This window comes from Pundamilia nyererei, unplaced genomic scaffold (genome assembly GCF_000239375.1).
Source record: "Pundamilia nyererei isolate P.nyererei 1_Seehausen unplaced genomic scaffold, PunNye1.0 scaffold00065, whole genome shotgun sequence".
Lineage (NCBI taxonomy): Eukaryota > Metazoa > Chordata > Actinopteri > Cichliformes > Cichlidae > Pundamilia > Pundamilia nyererei.
Window position 1 is genome coordinate 436257 of NW_005187466.1, and position 11782 is coordinate 448038.

An 11782-nucleotide genomic window follows, 5' to 3' on the forward strand; every position below is an offset into this window, starting at 1 on the left:
ATGTGTCACAAGTGTCAACAGCTCTGATTCAGTCACCAATAATCCCAGTCTATTTGAGATGCAGCCAGTGTGGTATACATGCATGTAATGAAGCATACTGTGCCAGTCAAGGTTCTTTAATCACAGTAAAACAATGCAGTAAACACATACGTACCCTGCTCTGAGGAACTCCTCGCTTACGATGTTCTTCAATGGTACACACACTCGAGGTGGCAGCTTCCTGAACAGGCGCTGAGAAAACTGCCCTGACAGCTGCAGGGAAGAAACCACAGTGGAGGTAGATATAGCTAATTAGCACACGGTGTAACATAAAGCCCAAAATACTTTGCAATTTTGCTGTGCTTCATCTTCGTGTAATGCCCAGCACAGTAAGACGACACGGACAGTACATGAATTACGCTTGATGCACAAAGACTGCCATTAAATCTGAGGTGTGCTGCCGCGGTTGAATAAACGCTAAAGCTGACTGGTAAAGTTAAAACTCAGATCAAATAGACCTTTACAAATGTGGCTTAAGTGGCTAGCACTTTAACACGGTTCGGTTGCATTAAAATGTGTATGGGCCATCTGCAAACCAACTTGGGAAGTAAAATGGATAAATATCATAACATAGAGCAGGGAAGCTGCATTGTTTTACAGTTTGGAGCATTAGCCACCTGCCACCCGTTGGCTGTTATTAAGTTAGCCGCGGTGCTAGTTAGCAGCTAGCTCCTAGCTGGCCTCAGAAGCTCCTGAAACCGTAGAGGCCTTCTCTTTGACGGCTCATTCTAAACCTTTCTCTTCAGGTCCTGCTGAAGCATGCCTACCTTTCCGCGCATAAGAAGCTTCACGACATGGTCTTTGTGTTTTCTTTGGCTTTTCTGTTTGCTGTCGTCCTTTTCAGATTTCGAGCTGGGCGCCATCTCCCCCTGAACTGTTCCCAGTTGCCCGTCAGAGGCCCGTCCCGATTGGCTCACAGGCTGCACGGGGCGGCCCTCACTCGCCAGTACTCGCATCCATCAAAACCCCAAACAAAAGTAAGGCACGACAAGGGGAACATCCCGAGGGAAGCAACCACAAAGGAAGACATGCATGCGTTTGTGGGTTTGTTTGTTTTTTGACGTGCCTAGGATTTTAGTTACAAATAGGCAGGTGTGAAAATTCTTCTTAGTGATCTGATATAAAAAATAACCTGGGAAAATTTGTCAAGACATTAAGAATGAGATGAGATATACGAAGATGTTTAGTGAGATTGTGACGTCCACTTGGATTTTTTCATTTTCATTTATCTGATCTTATCTTACTTGCCAGGGGTAATATTTTGTATCCCCTACAATACTATTAAAGAGGCTATAGTTTTTATCTCAGTGTTGAAAACTTTCAAATATGAATAAAAAACATTAAACTTGAAAGAATAACTTTAATTTTAGGCATATTAGCTAATGTGGCATTACAAACAGCACAGGGGATTATCACACAAGACTGGTAATTGAATGTTTTTATTTAAGTATTTAAAAACAAGCTGTAAAAAACAAAACAAACAAAAAGAAAAAAAAATAAATCAGCATACAATAAGAGAACTTACTGGAAAAGAGACTATTCTTTTCATTGTAAAGATGTAGAAATGAAACCAAGGGCAGTCAAGCACACAAACACATACATGCACAAAGAACCAGCCTACATAACTGCAGGACAGTTAGTGCCTTATTACAGCCAACTTACACACGGTCTTCTGTTCAGTAGCATACACTGTATACAGACACACAAGACTTGCCCCTTGAGGAAAATCACAGAGAATGTAATTAAAAATAAGAAATTATGACAGCAGGGAGAAGTTCACCTGCAACTTAAACACTGGAATCTTTTTTTGTAAAAAAACTGAAGTTTAAAAAAGTACCAAGAAGAAGAAGAAGAAGAAGAAAAAAGACCAACAACTTCTGCCATACAAACATAATTTTTTGAATATATTCAAAATACTGCTAGACAGTTTTTACCTTCAGCAAACAGAAGGGGAAAACTACTGACATGTGAGTCATTGTTGAGATGCTGTTGTGCTAGCTTGCAAGAAAAGATGCTTATTATTTCACATTTAAGAAAAAAATTCCAAACCATCTGATGTATTACAAGGTGAAGGTGAGGTGAAGGGGTAAGTTAGTGCTTTTTTTCCAATACATCTGCAAAACGCATTCCCTTTTGAATTTCATTAAAAAAAATTAAACAAACAGGAAGGTTTGAATACAAAATGTCTGAGAGGATGAGTTAACCACAGGCTTATTGTCCTATTAAAGCCCAAAAAAACCTGGGAATTTAAAAAACAACAACAAAAAAAAAACAAGCCTGGAGATTCAACACATCTGCCCAACAGAACACGTCACACGTTTACTGGGCCTGAAAAGAAGAGAAAAGATGTCATAGAGAAGCACTGATCTAGTCACACTAATAAAAGACAAAAATGTTCTTACAATCAAAATCAACAGTTGATGTAGTCGATTTCCTGGTATTAACTTTTTAAAAAAAAAAGGCTTTTTCTGTTTTTTTCAACCATTTTCTTTTAGTATTAAGTTTTACCATATTTTCTCGTTCTTCTCAAATTCAGTTGATATACCCTTATGGTACTAAAGAGTCATTTTAAATTTTGATTTATAAATGTTTATTTGCTTTGTTCCATCTTCTTGTCAGTTATCTGTAAAATACTTTGAACTGAAGGTAACTTGCATGAAAGGTGCCAAATAAATAATTCAACGTAAATGCCATTTCCATCTTTAGACAGAAGAATATGGAAACTACTGATGTGGTTGATTTAAGCTACTGGTTGAGAAGCTTAACCCAAGATAAAACATCCCTGGTTCATATAAAAAAAAAAAATCCTACGTGTAATTGAGCTTAACTTCATCGGTGAACTCATACCTGTGATGGTTGGAAACATCATTGCTGGCCTTTTGACCAACCCACTTTGACATAGATGCATATACATTTTTGCATGTTACCATTCCAACTGAACTACAAATCACATATATCCAGATCTTGCTTTTTACTCCATCTTTACACAAGGCGGTGTCCATTTGTTACCCTGCTGCCAGAACAGTTTTGTAGCCTACCATAATGTTATCTCATAGCTGTGAGGATCACTCTATTATCCATTTTTACAGAATTCTATACACAAAATTTGGGGAATTATTCCCAAATTAATTCTTTTTTCATTAATTAAATATATAGCCAATTAATTAGCTTAGTTTACCCCCTTCCAAGCAGCCATGAGGTCAGTTTTAAACATCAGCCATACCTGTTGTCCCTGCTGTGGAGCAGCTGCTTGTCCAGGAGCCTGGCCTGTCTGTCCATAGTAGGCAGCCTGCTGTCTGTAGTACTCAGCCCAGGCTGCACTGTAGTCCTGCTGGCCACCAGGTGCAGCTCCTCCTGCTGCAGCTGCTGTGGGGGCTGCTGCTGTGCCTGGAGCAGCTGCTGCCCCTCCTGCTGGCTGAGCTGGAAAAGAAAAACAAGTGCAAACATACATTATATATGTACAGTTACATGCTACAAGCACATATGGATGAATGAATAATATATTAGCATTAAAGTCACTTGTGAGATGGCAGCACATTTGACGGTTGTGACTTTTTAAATTCTTTAAGAATTAAATATTTGAAGTTGTTAAAGGCTGTCAGTTACAGACTTAATAAACATTATTTACTCAAAATTAGTTCCAACTTACTCATGCCCATCTTCTTATAATACTCTTCCCAAGCCTTGGTGTAGTCTGGCTGACCCCCAGCAGTCTGGGCTGCCGGGCTCTGGTCCCCTGGTGCTGCTGCTGCTGCTGCAGGAGCTCCTGGATTCTGAGCTGGCATTGTCCCCCCTGGCTGCTGCCCGTAATATTGTGCATAGTAGGCTGCCCATGCTGCATTTGGGTCTGCTGCAGCCTTATCTAATTGGGAAAGATGAAATTGAGTTGAGGAATAAATAATCAAGTACTGAAACAAACAAAAGAGAAATAAATAAAGGACTTACTGGGGTCATATGGATTTGGGGCTTGCCACTGCTGATAGGCATTTCCCCAACCCTGAGAATACTGGGCACCACCTGGTGCAGCTCCACTGCAGAGAGACGGGACAGTTAAAGCATAAACCACCTACTTATATGAGTTAACCCTGAAAGAAAACACACTGGCACAACTATTTACACACTGTACTTACTGAGGAGCTCCACCAGGAGGCCCTGCATTATAAGGGTTCGGATTATAGGGACCCATTGGACCAGGTGGCCCTCCTGGACCAGGACCACCACCCACAGGACACAATGGGGCCTGGAAAAACAGGGAATAAAAATCATTATACCAATAACTTCAGACTGCATGGGATCTTTAGGCAGCTGCTTAAAGTCATTCTCTGCTTTGTAAGTAATGTGAACCTACCTCAATCTTCTCTTCTATAAGCTGCTTTGCATGATCAATCTGTTGTGGAGACCCTCTGATGGTGAACAGTTTGAAATTCGGGTCACCGTTTGGAGGTGGCTGACGAGATATCTCCACAAATGCACCAGTTTGCTGGTTGATGGACTTGACATTCTCTCCTCCTCTGCCAATAACAAGCCCACATTTGTGAGCAGGGATGGAGAAAGTCATCTCACCTCCTGGTGGACCCCAGTTCCCTTGGCCTCTACCCTGCCCTCGGCCACCAGGTGGCATACCAGCACCAGGACCCGGTGGACCCTGTGAAAGAAAAATGCCACATTCTTTTTAATTAACACAAAATTCAACATTAAAATTTCTTAAAGAGGCCCTTAATAAACATGTGTAACATTTCAAATAATGAGGTCAGTGTTTATAACAGTTATCCCTGGGTGCCAAAAGTTCAGGCTGAAGACTGACTTAATGGTCATCTCAGCCACACAGCTTTGGCCCCACCCACTTTCTGTTTGCACCTTCTCTGTTTAATGGCTAGCCTATCTAGAGAGGAAAAGAGGAGCTAAAATGATCTGTTTCATACACATAACCTGAGGGTCTGCATAAACACCCAGTATGCAATAAATAAGGATTATTTGGAATCATGCAAAGCTACTCTAGCATAATCCAAGAAGAAAAAATATGGAGTTTAAATTGAGCATTTTAAATTACATCCCCTGCCCGTCTCTTCAGCGTGTACTTACCCCTTGCCCACCCTCCTCTCTGGCACGGATGCTCTGTAGCAGGTCAGTGATGATCGAGGCAGCGTGCTGACACTGGTCTGGTGGACCCATAATATAAGCAATCTTTTCAGGACCTGTACCATCATCTGTAAAGAGTAGGAAAATGACAGTTGGGTTTATTGATGAGAGTCCACACTGAGACAAAAACAAACAAACAAAAATTTCTAGCCACCAATACTGAGTAGATGTATGTATGGTATAAATGTGAACATCCTAGGTGACTTCCTTCTCAGTTATCACACCCACAAGACTTTCAGAAAATTTGAGCTCTGACCTTGACCTCAAGGTCAAAGTCACGATTCAAATTCATCCAAGATTTGTAGCAGATGCACCTATGGTATGAATTTCAAAACCATGTCATCTCATTTTCGAGTTATCGTATTCCCAAACTTGGGTGTCCACGTCGCCCACCTCCCCAGTGGGGTGAAGATATTTTTCAATTTTATTACATGCAGTGAAAGTAGAGTGAGAGTGTACCTGGTTTAAACTGTATTTTCACGCCAGCATCACTCTGGATCTTCTTGATCATCTCTCCACTGCGACCAATCACAACTCCCACAGAGTGCCGCGGGACAGCTATCTGTAACATTAAATAAACACTTAACCATTCAGAGTTGATGTGTCTCACTGTGCTGGTCGAATTCAAACACACTGTCTTTACTCACTTCTATGCCCCCTCCTCCCATCCTTGATCCATATTCGTTCCTCTCTCCAAAACCCTGATGTTCTCTCTCTCGTAGGATCTCATTAACCATCTCCTTAGCTTGCTAGAAAGGCAACACAATGAAAAATTTTAACCAACAGCAGCTTAACATATTTCCCGCACAAATGAAACCACTCAACCCAAAACGGTACCTGGACTTTGTATGGGTCTCCAATGATACGAAGAGGTTTATCTATGTTGGGTGGCTGCGACGCATCTTGGATAAGAATCATTTTGACTCCAGCTCGCTCCTAAGAATTAAGGAAGAGGTATATTACAGACACATGGCAGACTAACCAAACTTCGGCACATCAGACTGTCCATTTGTTGCACTTGGATTTCGTACTATGTGATATGTCAGGTGTTATTTGTAATAATAATTTTTTTCCAAATATTTTTATGCTTTAATTTCTACAGCTCCCTTATCTTGGAATTAAAAACAACCTTCAGGAGATGGTCTAAATGTTTAAAGTCACTTTATATGACCTTGAGTTACCTCAGGTTCTAAATGTTACTCCTGATAATTAAGGCCTTTCTTGGCACAAATCAAAACAATTAACTGTTCTGCTGTTTTAGTTTTCCCCAGCTTCAAGTTTGCAACTTTGATTGTTACTTTAATTATATACTTAATTTTGTGCATTTTATGCGCACATTTGTTTGCGTTACTAGTTTATGCAACTACTGATCTCTGCACTCTTACAAAAGCAGTGTTGCTGGCTATCTTTTCCTGGTTAAATAAATAATCATCACCATCTGTATAACTGAATGCTGCATGTGTCACCTGCAGTTGTTTGATAGTCTCTCCTCCTTTGCCGATAATAAGGCCAGCCTTTCCAGCAGGGATTATCATCTCTTGCATGGAACTTGACTGATCATTGGTTGACTCGTGACCTCTGGACACAATGTCATCTAGAATCGCCCTGGCTCTCCTGCAAGCAAATTCATATCAAGGTCATGAAATGATTGAAGAACACAAGGTTAATGTGGCACAGACGCAACCTAGTTAACATTTCACACCATTACTGCAGAAAGTCCAAGCAACTTTTACAGCACACAGTATGGCATTGCCTCAGAAAGCTGCAAGGATTTGAACAGGTAACCCTGCCAAATGTTTATAATAAGGACTATCTCCCAATGTGACTGTAGGTACGACCTAGGACCAACCAACAGGAATGCTGCATGAAATAACACGCTGATCCAAAAAAAATAAAAATAAATCATGATTGCCTCAAGGAGGACAAAGAATGGGAACAAGCTACAGCAGTCACAGCCCATGATTCAATATTTTTTAAATCACCATGCAGCCAACCTGTCTTGTTGTCCTAGACAAGTTTCATTAGATCTATGTTGCACAGAGTGCCTTAGAACTGATAAAGCTTCTGACATCTTATAGTATCCAAGCAGTTACACAACATGTCCAAATCCCTGAGAGCACGCCAACTTCCTCCAGTCACCTAAAGATTCATGGCATACATACAATAGCAAACAAACAATGATTAGTTTAAGGACCATATTTATGGTTTAAGCTTAATATAGGACACAGACAACACAGAGTCATGTCTTAGAGGCCAAACTCATCCCAATAGTGCAAACCACTGAAACTTAACAAGTACACAGGAAATAAAGATTTCACACAATCTAAAGCTGTACCAGGAGGTTTGTCTATCATTTAACTAGGCTGGCCATCAATCTCGTTACCATTTCTCCCTACAGATATTAATAATGAAATAAAATTTACCACAAACCAAACTTCTTGACAGCTTTTCCCAATATTTAAAAGACTTAAAGGACCAACTTACTGTATGGCATCGGGTGATCCTGTGAGGGAAATGCTTCTTTCTGGCAGACCAACACTGTCTGTGGATTGATATGATAAAAATTATAAATCAAAAGGGACGATGGTATATCGATGAGGCACCGTTTACTTAACTAATCACAGCTCACCGTGTGCAATTTGGACTTTGCAGCCAGATTCTTGCTGAATTTTGTTAATCTGTTCGCCTCCTCGCCCAATGACTTTAAGGAAAACAGAAGAATGTTGAGTTTAGTCTGAACATGTGTAACATAGCAACACGGGAATAATTTATACAGTTTATGAAGGGTTTGTCTACTCACTGAGCCCAACCATGCTATCAGGCACTCTGCACTCTTCTGTCATTGTGGAGGGCCTTACACTGCAGACACATGATCGTGAATAAATAATGACATACAGTGTTTCAACAATAAACAGCAAAAGGTGTTTACATAAAGAAAAATAAAAGTCAAACCTTTGCTGGGACAGAGCAGCTAGCTGAGCTCCAATAGCTGTAAGAGATTCAAAACTGGTGAGCAGGTGGAAACTGAGCAAAAAGGAGTTATTGTAACTAGAGAATTATTTAACGTACACATTGCAGAATCTCTTTCACTCTGTGATGCTACCTTCTTGGCATCGGGTTCATCTGGAAACAAAAATAATAGTAAGCCTTCAAAGTGGAGTAAAGGAAACTGTAGACAGAGTCCAAGTTTGATAAGATTTTCTACCTCCTTCTTCCAGGGATCGTTTCTGTGATGTGAACGGGTAGCTCTCGGCTCCTCCGTTGTTTGTCGGGGACACACCGTCACCACCAATTTTAGCTGCAATCTGGAAAGAGGTGAATACTGGATTAAACCAGAAACCTTTGCAAAGACACCATTAAGACATCTGAAATGTGTCTATTTTGGTAAGAAATCTTTGACATTGCTTGGAGCTTTCAGACATGTTCAGCTCATGTCATATAAATAAAAGATCTTCACATTTAAAACTGCAAATCAACAGACACATGAATATATGTTTAATTATGAGGAGATAATGTAGTGCTAATAAATGATGCTCCCACGGCATTCAGGGGTTTGGGTTGTTTGTTACAAAGAAAGAGTAGAAATTTTGAGAGATGTGAGCATGTGCCAGGTTGGGAAGAATAAACTAATAATAATATTGCAGTGCATTGAATCCCTACAAAACTGATCATCATTCTCTTAATATTATATATAATTGACTACATATTTGTATCAGACTTTTCATTAACCCTTCACTGCATAGTGCTGATATGGACACTGTCTTGTTTAAGAATTGCTGGTACAAATGATTTAGTTATCATTTTAACTCTGGTTATTCTTACAGTCCAAAACAATGTTTAGTTCTGCTCCACATTATAAATTAAAAAGATGTGATCCCCAGGTATTTTAATGTCCCTTTTGTATCACAGAAAAATGGTTTAAAAAAAGCTTTCATGTGTCAAGTGGCTTCTGTTTGGAATAAATTATCTTTAAATGTCCATTTTATCACTGTTTTAAACAAGCTTTGCTTGTTTTTGACTTATTATGTTTTCATTAAGTCTATTCGTTTCTATTTCTATGTCTATTCAGTATGTTCATTTATTTCTTCTCTAACCGAATAACTTAATAGGTTCGTTTTGTATGATGGTGTAGTTTAATTTGCTTTTTATTATTGGTTATTGTTGGTTCGCCTTTGTTGTGTTATGCATTATAATAAATACCTTACCACTTGTTGTATAAATGTTTGTTCTGACTCCCTGGGCTTATCCACATATAATTGATCAAATATTAAGTACTTATTATAATATTAGAAGCCACTTTGAAACATGAGCCATTGTGACTGTGCCCCAAATTAATGGAAGCACGACAGTCAGACAACCCGACACTAATTTAAATCTAATAAATCAAAGAAACTATAATCCAATGCTAGCAGTCCCTTCAAGTATCACAAATAACCTTAAACGATCTTAATTTATCAAAAAATATTAATTTAATATATCTATATTCAACATCTCAAAATATAACTATCACCAGATAAAATATACGATGTGTTTTTTTATTTTGTTGAAATAAACAACTATACTTGTTAATGAAAATAGCCATTAGCTGAAAAATAACCCTTTACAGTGAAAAAAAGTAAACGATGGCTCCTGAACTCTTTTCAGTCAATGGTCTACATGAAACAAAACAGCCATAATGCTATAATACAGTTACCTAATAAATGCCTCATAAATGAATGGAGATGATCCCCATATAACAGCTAACCGTTAACTAACGGGTAATAAGTAAATGTTGCTTACTTAGCCCAAGTTCACTAAATTTACCTCAAGGATCGCGGTAGGGACAAACATTTCATTTATGTAACAGAGCCATGCTAACACACACAATTCAATTGCCTCGATCTGAACAGAAAGTAGGGCAAATGAATGGCTTTGCTATTAGCTAGTGTGCTACCTCGCTAACTAAAGCTAACGTTACTGGTCGTTATGCTAGCTGCGGTTTCAGAGCAGCTAATTAGCTCGCCGGCTGACTCCTCTCGTAGTCGAGCGCTTGGATTACCTGTCTGGCTCGCTGAACGGCATCTGCGAAAGCGTCGTTTTTCATTCCTGCTCCGACTCCATTTGATGGCAGAGAGCTGTAATCAGACATGCTGCTCCCAGAGGGCTAACACAAACACGCGCGCGCGCGCACACACACACACACACACAGGGGGGGCAGGCAGGCTGGACGGCTTTGGCCGGGTCGAGCTGCGCAGAAGCGGGAAGGTTAACAGAAGCGTACAGGGAGACACCGATGTGTGTGAGATCTCCTACCACGCCGGCAAACTTCCCTGCTTGAAATAACCAATCAATGCATGTTCGACCCCGGGTTTTCTTCTTCCTCTTCCTTGTACCTTTGAGGGTTAAATTGTTAAAAATTTCAAACACAATAAAAAAATGTCGCCTCCATCTGGACTGGAGCGTAGTTGCACTGAAATTGCACAGAAACCGATGTCTAGTCATCTCAGTGGTTTTTCTTTCAATGTGTTCAAGTAATTGTATTATGGTAGGCTTTTTAACTGTATTTTTTTAGCTTAATAACATTATATCACATATGTAATTTCCTTATGTAGAGATACACCATGAAGACATTGCAATGGATGCTTAAATTCATGTTTATGTAATTGCTGATACAGACAGTGTTTGCGAGTAACGGAATACATGTACCGGCGTTACGTATTTAAAATGCAAAATATGAGTAACTGTATTCCGTTACAGTAACCTTTTAAAAGGGTGGTATTAAGAATACAGTTACTTTTTTAAAAAAAAAAAAGGATTACACGGTGGTCTTTTCCTGTTTCACATGTTAGGCTATGCCATCTCTATTTTTGGTAATTCCACGCCAGGGCCAAACAAAACACGCATTAAGAGGCTCTAATGCCTGCATCTCAATCTCGCGGCCCATGTCACCCCTACTTGCGGCTGCATAATGACGTGAATAAATATTTTTAAAAAGTTATTCACAAAAATGATTTAATATGAAGGCAATAGGCAGAGTGTTACAGGCATAGCCCTAAATAATGTAGCCTGATGGGCAGTGTAGTGCGTGCTGCAGGGAGAATGGACTGCCATACCCGTGCGTGTGTGAGCGCGAGGAAGGGAGAGAAAAACTGAAGTGGAAAGTCAGAGTTGTCACCGAGCAGAATGATGGAAGCATGTAAATGTAATAATAACCACTGCAGCCAAAAAGAGTGCCTGACGAGCCCAGTTGTAAGTAAGCTGTTAAGACTCGACTGTACACTGTGTTCTGTTTTCCTTCGAAGCAACCTTTCAACGCCTCTCTCTGTCTTGCTAGCAAAGTTGACCCAGACAAGTTAAGGGTAGCTAGTTTTCGGCTACAAGCCCGCCAGAAGTCTCTTTACGACGGCTCGGAGCCGCAAACCTGTTTTATATACACGTGAATAGTTTTCAGAGATCGCTGCAAAAAGTGCAGCCTTACCTAATGTCCACCCTGTTACTCATTTTATATTAAGATTTAAAAATCTAGTTGGTATTGGTATGGTGAGTAACCTTCAGTAATAGTAATAAATAGTAATCACACAGCAATAGTACATTCATGTAGTTGTAAAAAGCATGATAATATATT

The 11782-nt window shown here is 39.7% G+C and overlaps 2 protein-coding genes across 2 annotated transcripts in view; both read right to left on the reverse strand.

Annotated features, from left to right (window-relative positions):
• dcaf15 (DDB1 and CUL4 associated factor 15) overlaps positions 1-1100 on the reverse strand; it is an 8650-nt gene extending 7550 nt beyond the window's left edge. The window contains exons 1-2 of the mRNA XM_013911507.1: positions 807-1100; positions 155-252 (exon numbers count right to left, since the gene is read on the reverse strand). Coding sequence (XP_013766961.1) covers positions 155-252; positions 807-995 — 287 coding nt within the window. The 5' untranslated portion in view covers positions 996-1100. The remainder of the gene's footprint in view (positions 1-154; positions 253-806) is intronic.
• A 292-nt stretch (positions 1101-1392) lies between these two features.
• On the reverse strand, positions 1393-10549 carry khsrp (KH-type splicing regulatory protein). The gene is made up of 18 exons (XM_005735689.1): positions 10217-10549; positions 8384-8483; positions 8248-8301; positions 8131-8167; positions 7979-8037; positions 7808-7879; positions 7663-7720; positions 6645-6792; positions 6016-6114; positions 5826-5927; positions 5638-5740; positions 5122-5246; positions 4388-4684; positions 4170-4279; positions 3985-4070; positions 3689-3901; positions 3263-3459; positions 1393-2367 (listed from the first exon to the last, which is right to left on the reverse strand). The coding sequence occupies exons 1-18, from the start codon at positions 10304-10306 to the stop codon at positions 2359-2361; spliced, it is 1959 nt and encodes a 652-aa protein (XP_005735746.1). The 5' UTR covers positions 10307-10549; the 3' UTR covers positions 1393-2358.
• Positions 10550-11782: the final 1233 nt, after the last annotated feature.